The following is a 25,036-nucleotide window of genomic DNA, read 5'->3' as shown; positions in this document are numbered from 1 at the left end:
TTTATTTTTTTTAAAACCTTATTTTTCAGCCCAGCTCTTCAACCAAAAAAGGTTTCCCAAGCAACTTAAACAGCCACTGTCCTCAGGTCTACAATCTAGAAGACATGACACAAAAGGAAAAGGGATTGGGCAGAAGGAGGGGGAAAGCAAACTCAGCCGCAAGCTCTTAATGACAAGCTCCCAGCGACTGAAAAACCTTCTCATGGGGTGGATTTCTGCTAAGCCTTCTTGGGCTTAGCAGAAATCTGCTGGCTAGTGATGTATGAGATACTAGTTTCATTTCAGTTTTGATTGGGATGTATTCAGTTTGCACCTCCTGAACCATGCACAGACTCGAACACAAACTGTGGTAGAAGTCTGCACATTTCCAAACTTGCCATGTGATTTGCGGACAAGAAAAAATGCGTTCGACAGCATGGTACATTTGAAAAGGGTACATGAAAAAAATGTCTGTGTTTGAAAAATGTGCACAAATACTCTTTAATCAGTGTCAGAAGATTGCATACATTTCAAAGATGTGCACAACTGATGTGTACGTTTGGAAAAACATGCACAAAAATATGCATGCAAAATGGAAAAAAATGAAGATCGCAATCTGACATGAGACGGAATGAGCTCCGAGGTGGAATTTGGAGAACTTTGAAGAGCTCAAGTTTTAATTGTACACACATCCCCACTGCTGGCATCTCAACAGTCCCTCCCCTGGAAAGTAAGGCTTAGAGGGTCTGTCTCTTGGCTACAGAACAGGTGGACCCAGTGGTGTAGTGGAGGCAGGGCTCGCAGGGACACAGCCCCAGCACTTTTTTATTAGCAGGGACTCTGCTGACATCTGCCACCCCCCTCAGAATTCCCGGTTCCCTCTGAGGTTAGCTGCGATCCTCACTGCAGCTGTGGGGGGAATGAATTTTCCAAGCCACAATATATTGTTCCATGTTGGAATGCAAAGTCTTTGGGATGACTTGGTCTGGAATGGGCAATTAAGACCTATTCGCTTTATCAAAGATAGGCTCCTAGTGGAGATGAAAACTCCTAGAACTGGTTTGTTGATATGGATCGACACAGCGGCCTGAAATTTTTGGATTGCCCTTGGAGACTGTCACGATGAGCTCCTGCATTTCCAAATTTACCACTACAACAGTGTGTGTGTGAGTGTGTGTTTCAATCCAGCTGGGTGTGTGGACCTTTCTGTTGAAGGGGGAGGGGGGAGATATAATGAAGGGGCTTAGGGAAGACTAATTGGTAATGTTGGGGGGCTAAGGGAGTGTGCAAGGGGGATGTTTAAATGAGAAGGGACCTGTCCATGAGGGCTGAGTCGAGAGGGTGAAGCTTCCACAGAGTATCATATTTTGAAAACCCAAAATGTTTGTGTGTGAGTGAGTGAGTGAAAAAGATTTTAACACCCCTGCATTTTTTCTCAGAGGTCCAGTTGAAACACCCCTGCCTTACTCTCAGCTGCACTGTTTTTGGATCCCGGTTGAAGGCTGTATACCTTACCAGGTTGTACAATCTGAGAAGGGGCATGGCTGTGAGGGGGCCTGGCTGTGACTGTCACGAAGGGACCCTGCACTTCTGGATTTGCCACGACACTACTGGGTGGACCTGCTGTCATGGGCTACTCACTGTTCAAAAAGAGACTTTGGGCCTCCCCAAAATTAGCCTGGCATCCTGATGCCTTTAGTCCCTGTCTTACGGGATAGGGCCTTGGCCTTCTGTGGCCTTGCTGGAATCATCTCATCCCTCCTGCCATGGTAGGAAGGTTCACACGGGTGGGGGAGAAGAGATGGCACCGCCTCCAGAGCAGATGGTCCTGCTTCTCTTCTCACAAGGCCAGGCCGTTGGTTCTGATGGCCTGTGTGAGAACAGAGGAGGGGCCCAGCTCCGCTAGTGAGAGCAGCCAGCAGCCAGCGCAGATAGTCGCCTTGCTGTCTGCTGCTCCTTCCGTTCCTGGTTGTGCTTATGGATTATACTGGGGACATGGACCAAGCTTTTTGAAATGTAACATTCATTTCTCTTTGCCAGGTAGGAAGCAGATACTCAGGATAGTTACAGAGGAATGAGGCAGCGGCCAGAAAGACACAAAGAGCAATGGTCCATTCAAGAATCCCCTTAAACTAGAAGTACTCTAGCTAGAAGTAAGGAAAAGACTGGAAACACTGTATTTATCCACAGATTTGGAAGGATGTAGCAGTGTCTGAAATCCCAGATCTCTGCACAGGTAGCATTATGTAGATCCCCCCCCTTCTTGGGGTCATGCTAATTAAAAGCTCAGTAGTTGAGCACATGCAGAAGGCTCCAGGTTCAATCCCAGCCATCTCCAGTTAAGACAATGCTGGAGTAGCAGGTGATGGTGACCAAGACCCTGGACAATGGCTATCAGTCAGAGCGGGTAACACTAAGATGGACAACTAGTCTGAGCTAGTGTAAGACTTCTTCCTATGCTCCTATGTCTACGAAGCACATGCTAAAAAAAATTATATGGTACAGCCCTCTAGCACTGTAGATCACGTCAGTTCTCATCAGAATTTAAGCATCCCTAGGTGAAGTGTGGACCACACACTGTATATGTTTTCTTCTTTTTCTGGGTTTTTCTTAGTAAGAAAAGGGCCTAACTACTCCCTGAATATGCACTCAAGGGCTGCCTGGTTTTGGGGTGATTACTAATGGAGAAAGGATGCGATGGGTCATAAGGATCCATGTGATTAGACTCTGCAGAAAAATTAAAGCATTCCCCCTGCCCGCCAGTCATTTCATACTAGGATCATGTACACAAAGAAGCATGCAACACGACAAAGCCATGCATTTCCTGGTCAACTACACATCCCTTATCTCATACAAAGTCTATTCCTTAAAACAACGGGATCTGATCTCTTCTACAGCACTTTGCTCAGGAAGTATTAATAAGTGTCTTCCTTGGAAAGGCCAAGTCCTGCATTTCTAAAGAAACAGCTGAGTCAATATTCTTGATTTGCTTCACTCGATTCAGCAATGTTCTTGCTTTCCAAGTGTTTCAGTCAAATTCATCACAGAGGCTCCAGTACACAAGGAGTTATGCACAAGTTGCCAAAAGTGGTGCACATGACTCATCCATGTCTTCAGCCATCATTTTTCATTGCTTTTGGGTGTAGAAATCCCACACACAATTGAACACAGCTTTGCACTCCTCTAGCTTTCTGGCAAATTTTGAAATAGAGGGAAAATTTGCAATTTTGCAATTTGCAACGTCGTTGAAGGTTTCTCCGCTAAAAGAAGTTATGAAAAGTAAAGATATATGAACGCGTCAGTTTTGGTTTCTCTCAGGTTCTCATTTTTCCAATCTTAACTTTTGTTTGTCCTGAATTCTGAGAATTTATTTTTAACGTTTGCATGAAAACTAGTATACATCTAACTTAATACACACATTTTTGTACGCAATGTTGAGTAATACACTTATTTTTTGCAAGTATTTTTCCTAATATAATGCATTGCAATGAATTTTTCACTAATATAAACATTTTTGTGTGCACGTTTCCCTGTTATACACATTTATGTACACAGTTTTAAACTGGGGAACTCCATCGTAAAATTCAGAGAATTGCAGTTTCGAAGAATAATTGAGTTTCTGTTTCAAAGTGGAAAAACAGAATTGAACTATTTTCTCCCTAATGATACGTATCAGTGGAAAACTAAATCGTTAATTGTCCCTGGTGAGATGTTTCCTTATACTATTGATCTTGTTATGTCTATTCCTTAACAGTGGTTGTTTATCAGGAGTGAATCACTCATACACTGATTGGATCTGTGTTCATTTGCTTGCACCTTTTTGTCTGTCTTTGTAAAACAAAACAAACAAATTGTTCTTCTATTATCACTCAGGGCATATATAGTCCTATGTAGGTGACTGCTTCATGCATCTGATGAGGTGGGCTTTGGCCCATGAAAGCTTATGCCACAATACATTTGTCAGGCCTTAAGGTGTCACAGGACTCTCTGATCGGAAAGGAATGGCTCTCCTCTTCTTTCAATTGTTGGATTTGTGCAATCTTTTTACAACCTACCATGAGGTGAAACACATTTTTCAGTACTTTTTGTCACGTGGTTTCATGGCTGAGTAATATAACTAATTCAGCATAACAGATGTCTTATTAATATAACAATATCCATTTATCTACATTTCCTTTCCTTGTCAAATGTGTAGAGTGGGGAGCCACAGACTAATTTGGCTTCTGGGGACAATTAATAAAGACTTTTCCAACTTGTCAGTTTTAAATGCCTGTTTTTAAAATATATATGCGTGTCCAATGACATTCCACATTCCACGTTTAGGTCCTGAGACAGCTGTACCAGTTTATTTCACAGTTAGTTCCCTTGTGAAAGCTAGAGAAATTTGCCTGTGTGCTGATTGCTCTGAAACAAGGGAACCTATTTGCATGCTTCATTCAAAGGTGGAGAACAGAAATAACAAATTATATCTCTGCACAGAACCTGAGCTCAAACAACGCTTTGGAGTTTAACAAATAATAATGCACAATTGTACATCCATTCACAATACAATTGGAAATATGGTTTAAATGTTCCTGGCCTTGGGAAGATTTACATGCTGATCCTAACCATGCGTACAAAGAGCTAAAACAAAAGAGCAGAAGCCCCACATGATCTAACTGGTGTTGAACCACACCATTTCATACTGCAAGAAAGGGATCAAATCTTGAATTTCCCCTTGAAGGAATCGATTTCTTGAATATGCAAAGCCTCTATGTCATATAGAAGATTCTAGAACAGCCTGCTGGAAGCAGCATGCAGGGCCAGCCCTACTATTAGGAAGAGTAAGATAACTGCCTCAGGAAACAGATTTGGTGAGACATGAAGGGGCCAAAATTATTAGTTATTTAATTTACTGTTGTATTTTTATTGCCAGGGAGAAGTTGTTGTTGTTCAGTCGTTAAGTCGTGTCCGACTCTTCGTGACCCCATGAACCACAGCACGCCAGGCCTTCCTGTCCTCTGCTCTCCCTGGAGCGTGCTCAAGTTCATATTCATTGCATCAGTGATGCTATCTAGCCATCTCATCCTCTGCCATCCCCTTCTCCTTTTGCCTTCAATCTTTCCCAGCATCAGGGTCTTTTCCAGAGAGTTTTCTCTTCGCATTAGGTGGCCAAAATATTTGAACTTCAGCTTCAGTATCTGTCCTTCCAATGAGCAGTCAGGGTTGATTTCCTTTAGGATGGACTGATTTGACCTCCTTGCAGTCCAGGGCACTCGTAAGAGTCTTCTCCAGCACCACAGTTAGAAAGCATCAATTCTTCGGCGCTCAGCCTTCCTTATAGTCCAGCTCTCACAGCCATACGTTACTACTGGGAAAACCATAGCTTTGATTAGATGGACCTTTGTCGGCAAGGTGATGTCTCTGCTTCTTACTATGCTGTCTAGCTTTGCCATAGCTTTCCTCCCAAGGAACAAGCATCTTTTAATATCATGGCTACAGTCACCGTCTGCGGTGATCTTGGAGCCCAAGAAAATAAAATCTGTCACTGCTTCCATTTCTTCCCCTTCTATATGCCAGGAAGTGATGGGGCCAGATGCCATGATCTGGGTTTTTTTAATGTTGAGTTTCAAACCAGCTTTTGCACTCTCCGCTTTCACCCTCAACAAGAGGCTCTTTAGATCCTCTTTGCTTTCTGCAATTAGGGTGGTATCGTCTGTGTATCTGAGGTTGTTGATAATTCTCCCGGCAATCTTAATTCCGACCTGAGATTCATCCAACCCGGCGTTTCTCATGATGTACTCTGCATATAAGTTAAATAAGCAGGGCGACAATATGCAGCCTTGTCGTACTCCTTTCCCAATTTTGAACCAATCGGTTGTTCCATGTCTGGTTCTTACTGTTTCTTCTTGACCCTCGTACAGGTTTCTCAGGAGACAGGTAAGGTGGTCTGGTACTCCCATCTCTTTAAGAATTTGCCAGAGTTTGTTGTGATCCACACAATCAAAGGCTTTAGCATAGTCAATGAAGCAGAAATAGACACTTTTCTGGAATTCTCTTGCTTTCTCCATGATCCAGTGAATGTTGGCAATTTGATCTCTAGTTCCTCTGCCTCTTCGGAACCCAGCTTGTGCTTCCAGTAGTTCTCGGTTCACATACTGCTGAAGCCTAGCTTGTAGGATTTGGAGCATAACCTTGCTGGCATGTGAAATAAGCGCAATTGTACGGTAGTTTGAACATTCTTTGGCATTGCCCTTCTTTGGGACTGGAATGTAAACTGACCTTTTCCAGTCTTGTGGCCACGGTTGAGTGTTCCAAATTTGTTGGCATATTGAGTGCAGCGCTTTAATAGCATCATCTTTTAGCTGGAATACTGTCATCTCCGCTAGCTTTGTTGTTAGTAATTAGGGATGGCAGAGAATTCTGCCACGGATCTCGGGCCGAATGCACTGGCATTCGGCCCCCGCAAAATCTGTGGCGGAACGGCCTGCCCCCCCGCCCCCCCGCGGATCCCCCCCCGGGACGAGACTTACCTGGGGCGGATGTTCCGGGTGGTGACGGCTCCGGCGGTGGCTGGTCTTCCAACCGGCCGCCGCCGCCGCCATTTGCAGTCTTGTCGTTTTTTTTTTTTTTTTTTTTACAGAGACGTGATAGGCTACGTAAAGACTTACATAGCCTATCACAGCTGGGTTAAAAAAAAACCGTGTGCAAAGTATTTACGTAGGCTAAAATGGCAGATCAATAAGGGATGCAAATAGCGCCTGCTATGCTATTTGCATTCCCCTTTATTTTCGCCGTAATAGTCTATGTAAATACTTACGTAGACTAAGATGGCAAAAAATAAGGAACGCAAATGGTGGTGGCCGTATGCGTTTGTTTTTTTTTAATAACCCAGAGCCCTCCATGGCCGGAAATCCAGCTGTGGATGGCTCTGGCCTGGGCCTGGCCGGCTGCTCTGCAGAGCTGCCGCGGAGCACAGCCGGCCGTCGAGGATTCCGGGGGGAGGAACGGATCGCCTCCCCCCTGTCGAGGATTCCGGGGGGAGGGACAGAACGCCTCCCCCCCCACCATGAACATAATCCACAGAAAGGTAAGTGACTTTTGTACATCCCTATTAGTAATGCTTCCTAAGGCCCACTTGGCTTCACTCTCTAGGATGTCCGGCTCAAGTTCAGTGACCGCAGTATCGTGGCTATCAGGGACATTCAGATCTTTCCTGTATAGTTCTTCTGTGTATTCTTTCCACCGCTTCTTAATCTCATCTGCTTCTGTTAGATCCCTGCCTTCTTTGTCCTTTATCATGCCCGTCTTTGCATAAAACGTTCCCTTGAGAGCTCCGATTTTCTTGAAAAGATCTCGAGTCTTTCCCATTCTATTGTTTTCCTCCATTTCTTTGCATTGTTCATTTAAGAAGGCCTTCTTGTCTTTCCTTGCTATTCTCTGGAACTCTGCATTCAGTTGGATATCTCTTCCCCTTTCTCCCTTGCTTTTCGCTTCCCTTTTTTCCTCAGCTACTTGTAAAGCCTCATCAGACAGCCACTTGGCTTTCTTGCATTTCTTTTTCTTTGGGATGGATTTCGTTGCTGCCTCCTGAACAATGTTACGGACCTCCGTCCATAGTTCCTCAGGCACTCTGTCTATCAGGTCTAATCCCTGAAATCTATTCCTCACCTCCACTGTATATTCATCAGGGATATGATTTAGGTCATACCTGAATGGTTTAGTGGTTTTCCCTACGTTCTTCAATTTGAGCCAAACTTTTGCAAGAAGCAGCTCATGATCTGAGCCACAGTCAGCTCCAGGTCTTGTTTTTACTGACTGTATAGAGCTTCTCCATCTTTGGCTGCAAAGGACATAATTAATCTGATTTCAATATTGACCATCTGGTGATGTCCATGTGTAGAGTCGCCTCTTGTGCTGTTGGAAAAGAGTGTTTGCTACGATCAGTGTGTTCTCTTGGCAAAACTCCATTAGCCTTTGTCCTGCTTCATTTTGTACACCAAGGCCATGCTTGCCTATTATCCTGGTTATTTCTTGACTTCCTACTTTGGCATTCCAATCCCCTATGATGAAGAGGACATCCTTTTTTGGTGTTAGTTCTAGAAGGTGTTGTAGGTCTTCATAGAACTGATCAGCCTCAGCTTCTTCGGCCTCAGTGGTTGGGGCATAGACTTGAATTACTGTGATGTTGAATGGTTTGCCTTGGATTCGTAGTGAGATCATTCTATCATTTTTGAGATTGTACCCCAGTACTGCTTTTCCCACCATTTTATTGACTATGAGTGCTACTCCATTTCTTCTAAGGGATTCTTGCCCACAGTAGTAGATATAATGGTCACCTGAATTAAAATTGCCCATGCTTGTCCATTTTAGTTCGCTGATTCCCAAGATGTCGATGTTCAATCTTGCCATCTCATGTTTGACCACCTCCAGCTTACCTTGATTCATTGATCTTACATTCCAGGTTCCTATACAATATTGTTCTTTACAGCATCGGACTTTCTTTTCACCACCAGACACCTCCACAGCTGAGTGTCCTTTCGGCTTTGGCCCAGCCGCTTCATTCTTGCTGGCGCTACTTGGAAATACCCTCTGCTCTTCCCCAGTAGTATATTGGACACCTTCCAACCTGAGGGGCTCATCTTCCGGCGTCATATCTTTTAGCCTTGTGATACGTTCCATGGGGTTTTCTTGGCAAGAATACTGGAGTGGGTTGCCATTTCCTTCTCCAGTGGACCACATTTTGTCAGAACTCTCTGCCATAACCTGTCCATCTTGGATGGCCCTGCACGGCATAGCTTATGGCTTCACTGAGTTATGCAAGCCCCTTCGCCACAAGAAGGCAGTGATCCATGAAGGGGAGAAGGGAAGAAGTATTTCATGAAGAAGTACTTCTTCCAGGGAGAAGTACTTGTAGGATTTAAACTCTCTCTCTCTCTCTCTCTCTCAATCTCTCTCTCTCCCTGGTTTGTTTACCTGCTCATGTGGAGGAACAAATTGGGAGTGAATAGGCTGCCTGCACCAGAATGCAGCTTGTTCACCTTGTGGCTTATTAAACCAAGATTCCTGACTTACACAAGTCCTGTTATGGGCTTGCCTGAGACCAGCTTGTGTATCATGTCTCTTAGACCATCATAACACCTGTCATTATAATAAAATGACAGCTTCCTAGAGTGCTTTGGCACAATTCTCCCACTCCAAGAGTCCATTTGAACAGCAGGCAACCATAGAGTTTACTGAAACATGTGAGGGCAGCAAAAACATCCCATATATGACTAATACAATGTCTTAGTGATGACCATCACATCCATCATTACCAGTGAGTTTTGCCTTAAGTGAAATTTTGGTAAGAAAGTTTGGAAGTTCCTGTTGTGGCAAAAACTTCCAAGAAACCTTGAGGGAAGCAAAAATAATCCTGATAACACTTCTTTGTTCTGCATGGCTTTTTAGTATTTGAAATGTATTTGCTGGTCACTCTGGTTTTACGATTCTCTCCTGTTCTTAATTCTGCTGTTGGTGATGTTTAAAGGTTTTTAACTGTTTCTTTTAAGTTTTAGAATTGTTTTTAAAGTTTTTACAGTTTTAACATTGTTTTTAGTTTTAATTGTACATTGCTTTGGGGGCACTATTTGGACCATAAATGTTTACATAAATAAATAAATAAATTTCTTGGGCCATCCCATCCATGTCTACTTTTTACTGTAAACCTAACATAACATACATGGGCAAACCATTATTACCTCAGAGAACGAAGGTTTGCAGACTAAAACTTTTCTCTTGCATGGTCTCACTGGCACAACTTCCCATCCCTCAAAGAATCCTGAAATGATACCACTGTAATGCCAACATATGGAAGTGTTTGTTTAATTTTATCCTGTGTGAATAAACCTGCTGGCCGCATTTTATCTAGAAAAATCTTTATTATTGGTGACAAGCTACAAAGAAGACTAAGGCCACAGATCAGTTTTTAGGACTTAAATTGAGTTTGCAAGGTAAGGAGTTAAAATGTGTTTTTTTTATTGCTGCAGCAAGAAAATTTGATCAGGCTAACCGTGAGTGTATAAACATGGATGTCATTGCTATAGTAATGTCTCTGACTGAAACCACACTTTCAAAACAAGTGTAACATTTGATGAAAAATATATGTGATGTGTATACAGTATTTTTGCACCAATGTAAATATCTTTCATGAATTCTGCTCCAAGCAATTAGGAGGAGATTTTCAATATCCTAGGAAACAGCAGATCCTGTTCAATCTGTCTGAATCCTCCCTAGGAAATCATTCAGTAATCCTTTTTTTTTTTTCCTTTTGGGAATTATGGCTAGAGTTTATATGTACACACACATTGATTGATTGTTTATAATAAAATGCAGACTGTTCTGGCAAACATCCCCGCATGTTTGGACAGCATTTGCAAATGGAAAGGACAGTCCTTGTAACAGCATACATTCTCTAAACTTTCTTCCTGTGACTGAAGATATATTAATTGCTGTTTATCCATAAGCCATTAGGCTCCCTCAACTACATCTTAATACTCATGCAATAAATAGATGTTAAATTAAATCTGACTCTGTTTTCTGTGCAATATATCTACTTCCTTGTTTAGTATTGGGAAACTATGAGCTAAACAACTAATCGAAATCATGTAAGATCGCACTTTCCTCTGAGATTAGAGTCATGGGCTGGAGAGCTAGGGATGTATGGATTTTGTTAAATCCACTCTGCCTGTGTTTCACAGATGGTCAACTGTCTTTCATTCTGTCATCTGCTCATTGATGGAATTGGGCTTTTTGTACAAGAAGTCCATTCTTGTTTGCTAATGTGCACTTGCGCAAATCCACATTTGTGCAAATCCATCCCCCCAGTAAAAGACTCGTCCACTTCAGAATTCACAGGTCAGATTCATAAAAATCTGAACTCATTTGAATCCACTGCAAATTTTACCAGCATCCCTATGGAAAGCCAATCGATATGACTGCCCCAGTCTTCACAACTAGCTTTCCTTCCCCACAGACTCACCCTGACTTACCAACATCCCAGTAATTCCATCTTTACTGTGGTTGTATTGCATTTGCAAGACTTTGGAAGGAAGGCTATATCTACATTCATCCTAACCATGGTCACTTTTATTATTATTGTTGTTGTTGTTGTTGTAATTATTTATTGCATTTCTATACTGCCCCATAGCCAAAGCTCTCTGGGCGGTTTATAGAAGTTAAAGCATCAAATACAATATAAAAAGTTTAAAAGCCATTTACAAAAAAGCACACAGACAATATACACAAACAACATAAAACTAAAATAACTTTGAACTGTCAGTCATAGCTAAAGACATATCCAGAACTGAATAAAATTCATCATGTACTGCCAAATGCCTGGGAAGAGACAGGTCTTGACCTAGTGCCAAAAAGATAATAATGTTGGCACCAGGCAGACCTCGTCAGGGAGCTTGTTCCACAGATGGGGGGCCACCACTGAGAAGGCCTTCTCCCTTGTTGCTGGCTTCAGAGCTTCCCTTGGAGGAGGCACACAGAGGAGGATCTTAGATGCAGAACATATCGTATAGGTAGGTTCATTTTGGGAGAGGCATGCTGGCTGGGGCATGCTGGGAGTTGTAGGCCTTTTCTCTGTCTAAACATGCCTAGGATTGTGCCCTTACAGTGATAGGAACAGCCTCTGACGTCTTGAGGCCACATATAAGGAGAGGTTGCCAATAGTGATAAGGTTGACCATGGAGCCCCAAACCAAATTGGCAAGATCAGACAGATGCCATGTTAAAAACAAATGTAGAATAGCCTGATTCACTTATCAATTTTTCCTTGCCATAAGGAAGAAAGTGAGAGCACACTTAAGATTTGTCCAGGTTGAAATTTCTTCACTGGCCCAATGAGAGTTTAAGTAAATGTGTCCCAGAAGAATGATTGTCATATCCACATCATATCCATTGTGGCATCAGGTACTCTGGGGAGGGTGAAATGGTCCTTTCAAAATTATCTATGGGTTATATACCATTCAAAGAAAGATAAATACAGAGTGTCACACATACACACACACGGAATGAAGAAAAAGAGAAACATACTATATTTGTCTGTGGGGTTTCACTTAATTTTTTCCCCTTTATATCCTAAAGTAGAATTTACATACTGGAGGCGAAAAAATCAATGTATAATGTGATGGAAACAGTGATGCAACATTACTGAGAAACACGATATAATTTCTCAGGGGAGGGAGTAACACACCAGCTTTCTACAATGATGATGATGATTTTCTGGGCAATTTTCCAAAATGTGTTTTCATTTATTATTTACACAATTACATAATTCTGTGTGTGCGAGTGAGGGGGAGGGAGGGAGGGAGAAGAGAGATGGATAGAGAATGAGGGAGGGAGGGAGGGACACATTTGACACAGAATCTTATTTGCCAGCTTCTTAGCAAGCTTGCCATGTGTGCAGGATTCACTGAAATCAATGTCTGTTTCAAGCAACTGTGTAATATAAGAGGGATCTATACAGATGCAGCAACATTTGTTAACAAAATGTAGTATCTAAATTGATCATATACTTTCATATTTTATGATTTAAATTTCAAAAGCTTCTAAAGCAATGTAACTATGCTGCCTGGGGGATGCTGGACTTCTTTCTTTCTAAACACGCATAGGATTGCACCCTTAAGCAATGGGTGACGGGGAACTTGAGCTTTGCACTTCTGGGCACATCCAACAGTTTATCCACTGCACCATATCGATTCAGAAACACAATCCCAATGATTAAAAAAGAAAGAAAGAGGAGAACTCAACCTATCCCATCCCATCCCATCCCATCCCATCCCATCCCATCCCATGATGCATCTTTGTATGCATGGGCCATTTGCTATTTCTTGTAGGTCTATACTGCTGTTCTGAAGCCAGCCAAGGTGGTTTGCGAAGATTACAGAAAATAAAAACCAAAATCAAATAAAAACACAGTAAAGCATCAAAAACAACCTTAAAAGGCCATAACAACCATTCAAAGAGCCAAATTAAAAAGATGTGCCTTGGCCCCTTTTCTGAATGCAGAGTGAGTGGGGACTAGTCACAACTCCAATGGAAGTGAGGTGTGGGCATTCCATAGACATTCTACTGAACCATCCTCCTTCCAGCTCGCCCTAAGTCAGGGATGGGGAACGTGTGACACTCCAGATGTTGTTGGAGTCCAGCTCCCATCATTCCTGACCACTGGCCATGCTAGCTGGAGCAGATGGGAGTTGTAGTCCAACATCTGGAAGGCCACATGTTCCCCACTCCAACCCTAACTGCTGCCACCCTACTGGGTGCACTGCAACGTACCTTGCCCTAACGGGTCAGTGAGGGGAGGCCCTTCCAAGGCTCACATAGAAGAATTCCGCAGATCATTCTACTCCAGGTCCCTGACATGCAGGTTACTGCCAGAAAAAGCACAGTGCTGGTGGTGATGGCAAGGTGGGCTCAATTATTTATTTATTTATTTATTTTATTAATCGCCCATCTGGCTGGTCACCCAGCCACTCTGGGCAATGTACAACAATAAAAACAGTTTAAAACAATAAAGTTCTACATTAAAAACACCACATTTCTAAAAATACCCTAACCCACCCCAAATGCCTGCCTGAACAACCACGTTTTTAATGTACGGCAGAAGCTCATTAAAGAGGGGGCATGGCAGAGTTCCCTAGGGAGGGAGTTCCACAGAGTGGGGGCATCACAGAGAAGGCCCTCTCCCTTGTCCTCACCAGCCTAGCTGTCCTGGCTGATGGGACAGAGAGAAGGCCATCCGAGGCTGATCTGGTTGAGCGGCCTGTCTGGTGTTGCTGGAGGCGCTCCTTGAGATAGGCTGGGCCGGAACCATATAGGGTTTGAAAGGTCAAAACCAACACCTTGAATTTGGCCCAGAAAACAACTGGTAACCAGTGCAACTCCTTCAACACCAGAGTGATGTGATCATGCCGGCAGCTGCCTTTAAGATAAGATTTCTGTATAGATCGTTCGCCACACATGCAGTTCTGTGTGCAGTCCTTTCCAACAGGTTTGGGTCTTTTAAGTTGTCCATGGTTATAGTGTTCTTTGTTCACCCATTCAAGACTTGACCTGGTCTTCAGGATGCTAACTGAAGTTTGATTCGTACATGATGAAAGGGCAAAAGATCTGAATGGTAAAGAATGCAACAGCAAGGAGTAGGAGCAAATAAACTTGACTCCTGGCCCCGTTCCACATATGCTTGCAGTGGAAGAAACACAGAGTTGGAAGCAGTGGAGGCTGGTGGCTCCATTGTCAGTGGGGCAGGGAAGCTTCCGCACCCTGGCTGGCTCCTTTAGAATTCTGACTGGTTCTGATTGAAACCCAGAGTGGATTCACCACCCCACTGTCAGGAATGAATCTGAGTGCGTACAGATGTCTGGCAGCTCAGATTCGGAATCAGAATAGGAACAGCAAAAACAGAGGGAGGCACCCTCCCTAGTGAGCCCCGATATTGCAAGACTTTCTTCCCAAGATCTTGACACACAGATGGCCCAGGCTGAACTGCTCCCCCATTCCTCCACGAGAACTAAAATTTCGGAGGAGGGCAAAGGACGTGACTCGAGGGATGCTAGGGTCCATCGCAGAATGAAGCAGGAAAAGTTAGGGGCAGGGCTAGCTAAACTCCTAGGGAGTGTTTCTTACCTCTGACTGATGGCCAGCTCTGATAAAAGCACAGACGGGATCAAAAGCTCCTGTCCCACAGGCCAGCAGGTGTGTCCTGTTGTATCGGTGCAGGGTACGGATGTAATTTGCACACTCCTCCTATGGTGAGAGCAGAGAAATGCAGTTAAGTGGGACTGAATGGTAGCTGTTGAAACAATTCCACTTTCCATCATAGCAGCATTTATGAAGTCTGGCCTTGGAACAAGTCTTCTTCATTCATTTAGCATATAGACACGCTAGAAATGGACACTTCTGATAACCTTTACCATTTCCTTTCCATAAGGAGAAGAAAAAGGAGCAAATAGGAGCGGTGAATTCTCAGTGGGAGCCTCAGGCTCTGGGAATCAGGGAGACATGGGGTGGTGTCCTGTCAGATGGGGAAGAAAGCTGGTGAGATGGAGGAGAGCTTAGTAGTGCCTGGTGTAGACAGATAAAGGCACCTGGTGGGTCAGAGAGCAGAGCCTGGCTGTGCCTGATCGCTTAGGGTGGAACTTGATTGGTACGAGAACGGAGCTAATAGAAAAGTCTCTCATCAAAGAGCACAGCCCTTGTTTCTGTCCTCTAACTCTGACATTTTACACGTCCTCTCGGACAACCTGAGAAACAGACTAGCAGCGAGGAATGAGTGAGAATTTCATTTCAGTTTTGATATGAAATTGGCCACCATTTGCAAAGTTCTCCATTTTTGAGACCAAAAGATTTAAAACCATAGAATGTGGGAGAAACTGAAGCTGACAGATTTGCCCATCCAGGTCCAGGACTTCGAGTGTATAGCTCTTAAATAGGGATGGTGCGTCTGCCTGATTCTATCTGGGAATCTGACAGAACGCCCTCTGCCTGCACCCCCAAGCCTTGCTCACCGAGCCCTGCCCCCGCTGACCTCCTGCCTCCACTTGGAGAGTGGCCCGCATTCACCCTGGAGGCCTTGTCGAGCTCAGCAGTCACCATTTTTTGAAAAATAAAATGGTAGGGATGGTGGAGAATTTCTCCCCGAAACTTCGGGGGGCAGAGCGCCAACGTGTTTGGCCCCCCGAACAAGTTTCAGGGAGAAATCCTCCGCCCCCCCGCCCCCCCCTCCCGGGACTGGACTTACCTTCGCCGAATGTCCCTCCCGGCGGCGGGTCCGGCCGGCGGTTCGGCGGGTGTTCGTGCGGGGCGGGAGCGGCAGCCGGTCTTTTGACCGGCTGCCGCCGCCGCCATTCCAATAAAAGAAAAAAAAAACACCACGCCCCCGTGATAGGCTACGTGACGATTAACGTAGCCTATCACGGCTAGATTTGCAAAGTCAGCCGTGATAGGCTACGTAAATCGTCACGTAGCCTATCACGGGTGACCTTAAAAAAAAAAAAAAGCGCGTACGGATAATGGCGGCCCCCATAAGGAGCCGCCATTCCCGTTCCTTATTTGGTCGCTGTAGTCTACGTAAAGATTTACGTAGACTACAGCGACCAAATAAGGAACGCGAATGGCGGCTCCCTATGGGGGCCGCCATTAGCGTATGCACTTTTTTTTTTTTTAAGTTATCCGTGATAGGCTACGTGATGATTAATGTAGCCTATCACGGCTGACTTTGCAGATCTAGCCGTGATAGGCTACGTTAATCGTCACGTAGCCTATCACGGGGGCGTTTTTTGTTTTTTTTTTAAACTTTCGAGTTCGCGGCTGGGCGAGGCGGGAAGCCTCCTCCCCGGCCTGAATTTCGGCCGGGCGAGGCGGGAAGCCTCCCCCCCGGCCTGAATTTCGGCCGGGGCGAGGCGGGAAGCCTCCCCCCCAGCCTGAACTTCGCGGGGGGAGCAGCGAAGCGCCTCCCCCCCACCGCGAACAAGCTTCGACGAAAGGTAAGTGACTTTCGTCCACCCCCATAAAATGGCAACTGCAAAAATGTGCACATTTGCATGTGCATTTAAATGCGCATTTTCACAACTGTGCATATTGACGCATCTGCAAATATGTGCAAAAATGTGCATTTCCGCACATACACAAATATGTGTATTTGCAAAATGCACATTTCATTTTTCAAAAAATGGCAACCGCAGAGCTTGATGCTGCTGCTGGGGTGAGTGCAGGCTGCTTGCCCAGAGTGGGAGGGGCTTGAGTGTGCTCCGGGGACCAGTGAGTGGGGGAGCGGCTGGGCAGGTGCCCAGAGAACCCAGACAACAGTGGGTTTACACATCCCTACTCTTCAAGTCTGAGTTTGAATCCTTTTGTATTCAACCATGTTAGTGCGGATTTAGAGTTGCCACCTCTTTTTTTCTGGCAGGCTCCTCATCTTTAACAACTACATGGCAGGCAGGTACATCATGGTCCCCTCCATGCTTTAATTTTTGTGAACCACCCAGAGAACTTCGGCTATTGGGCAGTATAGAAATGAAATGAATAAATGAATGAATGCTGGGAACAGCTGGACCTATTGAATTTGCAGATGGATGAGAATTTCAGTTCATTTTTTGTAAGAATTTAGTGGAATTTGCATAGTTCTTGATATTCAGGACAGAAGGAACTTGCCACTTTAAAAATGCAAAGGTGGGAGAAAGTAAAACTGCCAGATTTGCCCATCCCTACAAGTGTATCTACTCAAAAGTAAGTCCCACTGAGTTCAGTGAGGCTTCCTCCCAGGTAAGCAGGTATAGGATTACAGCCAACCCCCCTGAAAGATCAGACCAAATTCTTAGGCCTGGCAGCTCTAAGCTGCTCCAGCCAAAATCATAGAAACATAGAATCATAGGGTTGGAAGGGGCCTACAAGACCATCGAGTCCAACCCCTTGCTCAACACAGGAAGCCTGATTCCCAGACGGACTCCCATGCAAGTACTAACCAGGGCTGACCCTGCTTAGCTTCCGAGACCAGACAAGATCGGGCACATCCATCCCTTTGCTCATCTATTATTAAAGGTCTTGTCCTCCTTTGCTGGTGGTCATTTTAGGCCAACCTGCGGCATCCATGCCAAAACGCAGCACACCACCCCTGTATTGTGGCCTGCCAAGGGTTTGACTGCCCCTTCTTTTTGCAGTTCAGAGCAAGTTGCAAAACTAGGGATGTTGGAGAATTCTGCCATGGATCCCAGGGGGTCCGAATTCCAGTGAATTCGGCCCCCCAGAATCCGTGGCGGAAGGGAGCAACCTGCCCCACCACCCTGCGAAAGCCCCTCGAAACGGAGCCTACCTGGCTGCGGCTCCGGTGGCGGCTCCGGCTGCTGCGGACGCAAATGGCGTCCTGAGTAGGGGACGCCATTTGTGTCCCTAAGGTAGCCCGTGATAGGCTACGTAAATATTTACATAGCCTATCACGGCTAAAGCAGGGATGTAAATGGCGTCCCCTAGGCCATTTGCGTTCCCATTTTAGCCGTGATAGGCTACGTAAATATTTACATAGCCTATCACGGCTAAAGCAGGGATGTAAATGGCGTCCCCTAGGCCATTTGCGTTCCCATTTTAGCTGTGATAAGCTATGTAAATATTTACGTAGCCTATCACGGGCTACCATAGGGACGAAATGGCATCCTCTACTCAGGACTCCATTTGCGTCCGCACCAGCCCGGCAGCGGCTGGAAGCCCCGCTGTGGGTTGGCCTGGCCGGCGGCTCCGCAGCCTGGCCATGGAGCGGAGCCGGCCAGGTGGGAGGAACGGATCGCCTCCCCCCCGTTGAAGATTTCGGGGGGGGGGACAGAGTGCCTCCCCCCCACCGTGGATGTCCCTGGATGAAACCAGGTGTTTCGTACATCCCCATGCAAAACCTGGAAGTTTGCCAAGTCCCAGTTGAGCCATGAAAAATGGGTGGTTTGGCTTGGCAGGTTGTGAGTTGTCTAGCCAGGCTATCAAGGGCAGTAGTAGTGCTCAGTAACAGATCATAAGAAAACTGATTTTTAGGGCTGTGCACCGCTTCAGCACCAGAGCCAAATTCCAAGTCAAAGCAGGGTGCTTCGGGCTGCTCCCGAAGCAGATAGGGATCAGCCCAAAGCAACTTGAAGCAGGTTCGGCCGCTCTGAAAAACTTTGGCGCAATGTGGAAGCCCAGCTTTCTGGAACTCAGCCGGACCTCCACCCAGCTGTGCCCCCATCCACCCAGCCGCTTGAGCCCCCTGGTCCATACCTGGACCCTTAGGACACATGCTGGCAGCCAGCAGCCTCTTCAAGGGAATTGCCATTGCAATTTCCTGTATTTCCAGAAATTGAATCCTGTGTAAATGGTGGCCGTAAGGCCATCATGTATGCAACATTACAGGTGTAAATGCCTGTAATGTTGTATGCCTTATGGCCACCATATACACAGGATTTGATTTCCAGAAACAGAGGAGCTGCCAAAATGAAGACTCCCTTAAAGAGGCTGATGGCGCGTGTTCCGAGGGTCTAGGTAAGGTGCGGCATGTCGGGGATGGCGGGCTGCTTCATCCATCCAAAACCCACTTTGGCCCCGGAGCCTGAAGTGGGTCAGGTTGGACCTGAAGCAGCCCCAAGCAGGTTGGGCCTGCTTCGGAAGCCCTGAAGCTCTGAGGCAGGTCGGGGGGGTCCCTGCACAGCCCTACTATTTTTTGCCTTTAAGGACACATTTCTATAGATGTTTCGGCAGAAAAAAAAGTCCTACAGCTCCCAGCTGGCTAGGGAATGCTTGGAATTGTAGGACTTTTTTCTGTCTAAAGATCCATGGGATTGCGCCCTAAACGAGTTAAAGTGAATCAGAAACATGTTAAACACTAGTTTTTGTGTTATGCTTGTACTAAAGCAAGGCATAAGCAAGATGTCTCAGTATATTTGAGCGGTGAACATTTAAAGACATTTCCACTTAATGCTGGCAGAATGAAGCAAATTAATTCGTATAGAACAGACAAAGAAAAAGCTGAGGTAGCTGAAAGAAATGGTGTGTTGTTTTTTCTAAAGTAGAACTGATTTTAAAAGGCAAATGACAGGCTGTTGTGAAAATGACACTGCGCTCTTCATATTTTTATATCACATCCTCACCATGGTAACAGAGCTCCTTGAGTTACTGAAAATACGAACCTGAAGATTCTTAAGGATCCTTTCACATGCAGCCTTCTGTAACTGGGTGAAGCTGAGCTCCAAATGCAACATTAAAAGAACACGGCAGCTCTTTACATACACCTAGGTGACCGCCTCAGTGCTGTGGAATCAGCTCTATGTAAGTTGGATGGAAAACATGCACGATACTGTTCCTCTGGGGGATTACAAAACCATCAGAGCTGAGGGGCTGGTATAAACACTTCGTCACCGTTGTACCACCATGTTGCTAGGAAAACTTGGCCTAGGTTGCAGCCACTTCCATTATAACACTTGCATGACAATAAGAGCACATTTGTACGTCCTTCCTGTGCCTAGGGTATGGACAAATCTGTCAGGTTTTCTTTCTCATGCATTCACTTTTTAAAATCTCAGGTTACTTCTCTAAATATGACCAACTTAGCCAATTTGGGTAAATTATTATCAAAAAGGAACTGAAACAAAATTCTCATCCATCTGCACCAGCTAAATTCAATAGGTACAGCTATTTCCAGCATGCAGTAAGTGGTCTATGGACTAATATCTATCTATCTATCTATCTATCTATCTATCTATCTATCTATCTATCATTCATAGCATGAAAGGACCATGTTGTACCTAGAATTCTGCCACGGATCTCGGGGAGGCCAAATGCCAGCACATTCAGCCCCCCGAAATAGGTGGCGGAACGGTCTGCCCCCCCCCCCCCCCGGGACGGGACTTACCTTGGGCAGATCTTCCTGGCGCCGGCGGCTCTGGCGGAAGTTCGGTGGCAGTTTGGCGGCTGCAGCGGCTGGGCTTCCGACCGGCTGCCGCCGCCGCCATTTCCAGTTAAAAACAACAACAACAAAAAAAGTGATAGGCTACGTAAAGATTTACGTAGCCTATCATGGCTAGATTTTTAAAAAACACCGTGATAGGCTACGTAAATGTTTACGTAGCCTATCATGGCTGATTTAAAAGAAAGAAAAAAAACCCGTGCGTACGCAAATGGCGGCGCCCATGGGCGCCGCCATTTGCGTTCCTTATTTTGGCGCGTCTTAGTCTACGTAAACATTTACTATTTGCGTTCCCCTTATTTTCGCCGTCTTAGTCTACGTTAATGTTTTTACGTGTTTTTTTCTTTTCTTTTAAATCAGCTGTGATAGGCTACGTAAACATTTACGTAGCCTATCACAGCTGACTGCAGGGATGCAAACGGCAGCGGCTACGGCCGCCGCCATTTGCATCTCTGCTAGCCAGCGGCCGGATGTCCGGCTGCTGGCGGAGCCAGCCGGTGGCTCCGCAGAATCCCTGCGAAGTGGAGCCGGCCGGCCAGGATTCAGGGGGGAGGGACGGAGTGCCTCCCCCCCGGCCAAAATTTCAGGGGGAGGGATGGCACGCCTCCCCCCCACCATGAATGTCACCCTTCGAAAAGGTAAGTGACTTTTGTACATCCCTAGTTGTACCTGCCTGCCATGTAGCTGTCAGAGATGAGAAGAGGTAGCAACCCTCATTCAGCACTAACATGGTTGAATACACAGAGATTCAAAACTACACTTTGAAGAGCAAAGCACTCAAAGCCCTGGGCCTGGATGGGCAAATCTGTCCATTTCAGTTTCTCCCACATTTCTGATTTAAAACTCAAGTTCTTTTTGTCCCAAATATGAAAAACTTTGCAAATGTTGGTTAATTCTGATCAAAACTGAACTGAAATGGAATTCTCGCCCAACCCTAGGATCAATCCTAGATCAGAACCTTTGATCTGAGGTTTCAGGGTTTTAGCCTCCTCGTCAAAGTATTTGAGGGAAGGAGTAAAATCTCAGGGCACAGAGTCAAAATCAAGGTTCCGGCTATTAACTCCACCCCCAAGTTCATCAGGCTCTACCTTGATAGGAGGTGTGTATGTATATGTATATGTATCTATATCCATATCGATATATGATGTTCCATGGGTTCCCAACTTGGCTCAAGCCTGATTTTCACACTTTTATGACTTGACACTTCTTCTGTTTTCATAGCAATGGCAGTACACATTCTTGCCCTAAATCCTTTCAGTGAGTTTTGTAATTAATAAATAGTTTCCAGTTTATTTCAGGAATATTTCAGGTGTTCTCCTATTCTAACAGCTCAATACCCATGACACTATGAAACTGAGCAGATGTGGTATGTAAACATCCGCTCTGCCAAACAGAAGACGAATTTTTATGTAGTACTGAAAATGGTGTGGAAGCAGCAAAGAGATTTTTGCAATTATGTTGCACAGATAACCTTGAACTAGCACTACGTTTTAATTATATTTCATTGACACTCCCCTCCACTCAGTAATAGGATCCTGAGGGAATTTTATAGTTAATACATACAGCAGGTATTCCTTTGCTTGTGCACTCCTCCACTTTCAGGGATGTACTTGGCCAATGAATCTGCAATAAAATAAGGAGTTATTTAATAGTATATATAAATGATATATTTATATCATTATGATAATGATAAATGATAATAATGATTAATGATAATGATCATTATCATTATCATTATGATAATCCAACCTCCTCTTTTCAGTGTATATATTACGGATGTCAGAGAATTTCGCCACGAATCTCGGGGAGGCTGAATGCCAGTGCATTCGGCCCCCCGAAATCGGTGGTGAAAAGGTCTGCCCCCCCCGGCCCCCCCAGGACGGGACTTACCTTGGCGAATCTTCCTGGCGACGGCGGTGGTGGTTCGGCAGCGGCGGCTGCAGCGGCCGGTCTTCCAACCGGCCGCCGCCGCCGCCATTTCCAGTAAAAAACCCCCCAAAAACGTGATAGGCTACGTAAAGATTTACGTAGCCTATCATGGCTAGATTTTTTAAAAATACCGTGATAGGCTACGTAAATGTTTACGTAGCCTATCACGGCTGAGTAAAAAAAAAACTGCGCGTACGCAAATGGCGCTCATGGGCGCCGCCATTTGCATTCCTTATTTTGGCACGTCTAGTCTACGTAAACGTTTATGTAGACTAAGGCGAAAATAAGGGGAACGCAAATAGCGTAGCGTCTACGCTATTTGCGTTCCCCTTATTTTCACCGTAGTCTACGTAAATGTTTATGTAGACTAGACGTGCCAAATAAGGAACGCAAATGGCGGCGCCCATGAGCGCCATTTGCGTACGCGCAGTTTTTTTTTTACTCAGCCATGATAGGCTTCGTAAACATTTACGTAGCCTATCACGGCTGACTGCAGGGATGCAAACGGCAGCGGCTACGGCCGCCGCCATTTGCGGACCCGGCCGGCCAGGATTCGGCGGGGGAGGGACGAAGCACCTCCCCCCCAGCCAGAATTTCGGGGGGAGGGACGGAGTGCCTCCCCCCCACCTCGAATCACATTTTGTTAAAAGGTAAGTGACTTTCGTACATCCCTAGTATATATATGTTGCATGCTAAGCTTAGTACTCTTATTGCTTCTTCCCATAGTCCAGGACTGTGACAAGTAGCTTGTCAGGACAGGCACTAAATGAATTGAAATTTTATATTTGCCCTGCAAACTATGCAAGGTCATACACCATACTCATCTTTCCTTGCACAGAGAAGCCTTTTTGTTGTTTGAGCTGACTGAAAGGTGAAATTGCCTCAGAAGAAACTAAGATGAAGTGAAAGAGAAGAACCTAGACATATAATAAGCTCATGGACACATCAGCGCAAACCTATGTGTGCTTACTCAGAAGTAAGTCCCATTGTATTCAAGGGGGCTTACTCCCAGGCAAGTGGGCACAGGATTGCACCCTTAATTACTCAGTAATTGATTACTTGTCAAAACTGCTTTAGATCTAGATCTTAATTTAAAATGTGCAACATATAGCAACATCATTCATGAGTGTGTACTCTTATAAATGAATCTGGTTATCTTGCTTACCCTGCTCTAATCCAGCATTCTTGTTCCCTCTAATTCAACCCTTTGTTTCTGGAAGCTCAGAAGCAGGTTATGAAGCCGATAGCTGTGCCCTGTCACTTACAGTCAGAAATATACATGCCTCTGAACATGAGGGGCTGCATGTAATAATGATAGGTATAACTACTACAGGCACAATTCATGATGTTAACATATAAACTAAGCCTTGGGCTTGGGGGTCTAGTGGTGCCAACTGAAAGTCATCATTAGTTGGTCCGTAAATTGAACCTAATACGTTCATAATTCTCAAATGCATAATAAGCCCTGACTTTGATCCAATGAGCTTTTAGTATTTTCATAACTCAAACCAAGAATGAGTACAAGTTAATTCACATTTTATAATTTGTATGTGCAGTCTGTGTGGTTGGCATGACTAAGCAGCCAAACGCTACCATCTTGGCACATACTCAGATTTTATTGAGGGATGGGTGGGTATTCTCTTTTGTTTGGTCTTAGTATTGGATTGTTTAATCTTAGTGTATATTTATTAATGTAAGATGTTTTGATTAGCCTATGTGTATGACTATTTTAGAGCCTCATGTAGCACAGAGTGGTAGGCGGCTGTATAGCAACCGACGCTCTCCCCATGACCTGAGTTCGATCCCAGCAGAAGCTGGGTCCCAGGTAGCCAGGTTGACTCAGCCTTCCATCCTTCCGAGGTCGGTAAAATGAGTACCCAGATTGCTGGGGGGAAAGGTAGTCATGACTGGGGAAGGCAATGGCAAAGTAGTCTGCCACAAAAATGGTAGCGCAAGTGGCGTCCCTCTAAGGGTCAGTAATGACCCGGTGCTTGCACAGGAGGAACCTTTCCTTTAGGGGCCGCGGTGGCTTAGGGGTTAAGACACTGAACTGCAGACTGGAAGGTCGGCAGGTCAGCAGTTCGAGACCCGAGTGCTGCGTGATGGAGTGAGCTCCCGTCTTCAGTCCCAGCTTCTGCCAACCTAGCAGTTCGAAAGCAAGAAACTGCAAGTAGATGAATAGGTACCGCCTCGGCGGGAAAGGTAACAGCGTTCCGTGCACCTCGGTGTTCAGTCATGCTGGCCACATGACCACGGAAGCGTCTTCGGACAGCGCTGGCTCTTCGGCTTAGAAACGGGGATGAGCACTGCACCCTAGAGTCGGACATGACTGGTTGGGGACACCTTTACCTTTTTATGACTATTTAAGGGAGCAATCCTATGGCAGCTAGACAGCGGCTAGACGGCCAGAGGATATCTTGTTTTCCGGGAACCAACCTCGGAGCCTGCACTCCAAGGTCGGTTCCCATCCTCTGAGCTCAAAACAGGAGCGTGGAGGGGCCGAAAAGGGGCATGCCTGGGGGCGTTCTGGAGCGGGGAGGGCAGAAATGCCTGTATGACACATCCAATGTGTCATACAGCAGCCTCCTCCCCTGCTCGCCCTGCCTCCCGCTGTCTAGCAGAAAATGCAGGGCAGGAAGAGCGTGGAGGGAATGATCCCCTCTGTGCTTCTCCTGCCCTGCAC

The 25,036-nt window shown here is 45.4% G+C and overlaps 1 protein-coding gene across 3 annotated transcripts in view; it reads right to left on the bottom strand.

Moving 5' to 3' along the window:
* SEMA3E (semaphorin 3E) overlaps positions 1 to 25,036 on the bottom strand; it is a 252,483-nt gene that overhangs the window by 90,354 nt on the left and 137,093 nt on the right. For all 3 annotated transcript variants that reach the window (XM_084811194.1, XM_084811195.1, XM_084811196.1), the window contains exons 3-4: positions 21,988 to 22,047; positions 14,634 to 14,753 (exon numbers count right to left, since the gene is read on the bottom strand). In XM_084811194.1, coding sequence (XP_084667320.1) covers positions 14,634 to 14,753; positions 21,988 to 22,047 — 180 coding nt within the window. The remainder of the gene's footprint in view (positions 1 to 14,633; positions 14,754 to 21,987; positions 22,048 to 25,036) is intronic.

Source organism: Heloderma suspectum, chromosome 7, assembly GCF_057233095.1.
Source record: "Heloderma suspectum isolate Gila_16-S chromosome 7, 16-S_ref, whole genome shotgun sequence".
Taxonomy (NCBI): Eukaryota; Metazoa; Chordata; class Lepidosauria; order Squamata; family Helodermatidae; genus Heloderma; species Heloderma suspectum.
Note: the sequence above shows the minus strand (reverse complement) of the source record. Positions and strands in the feature narration are given on the sequence as shown.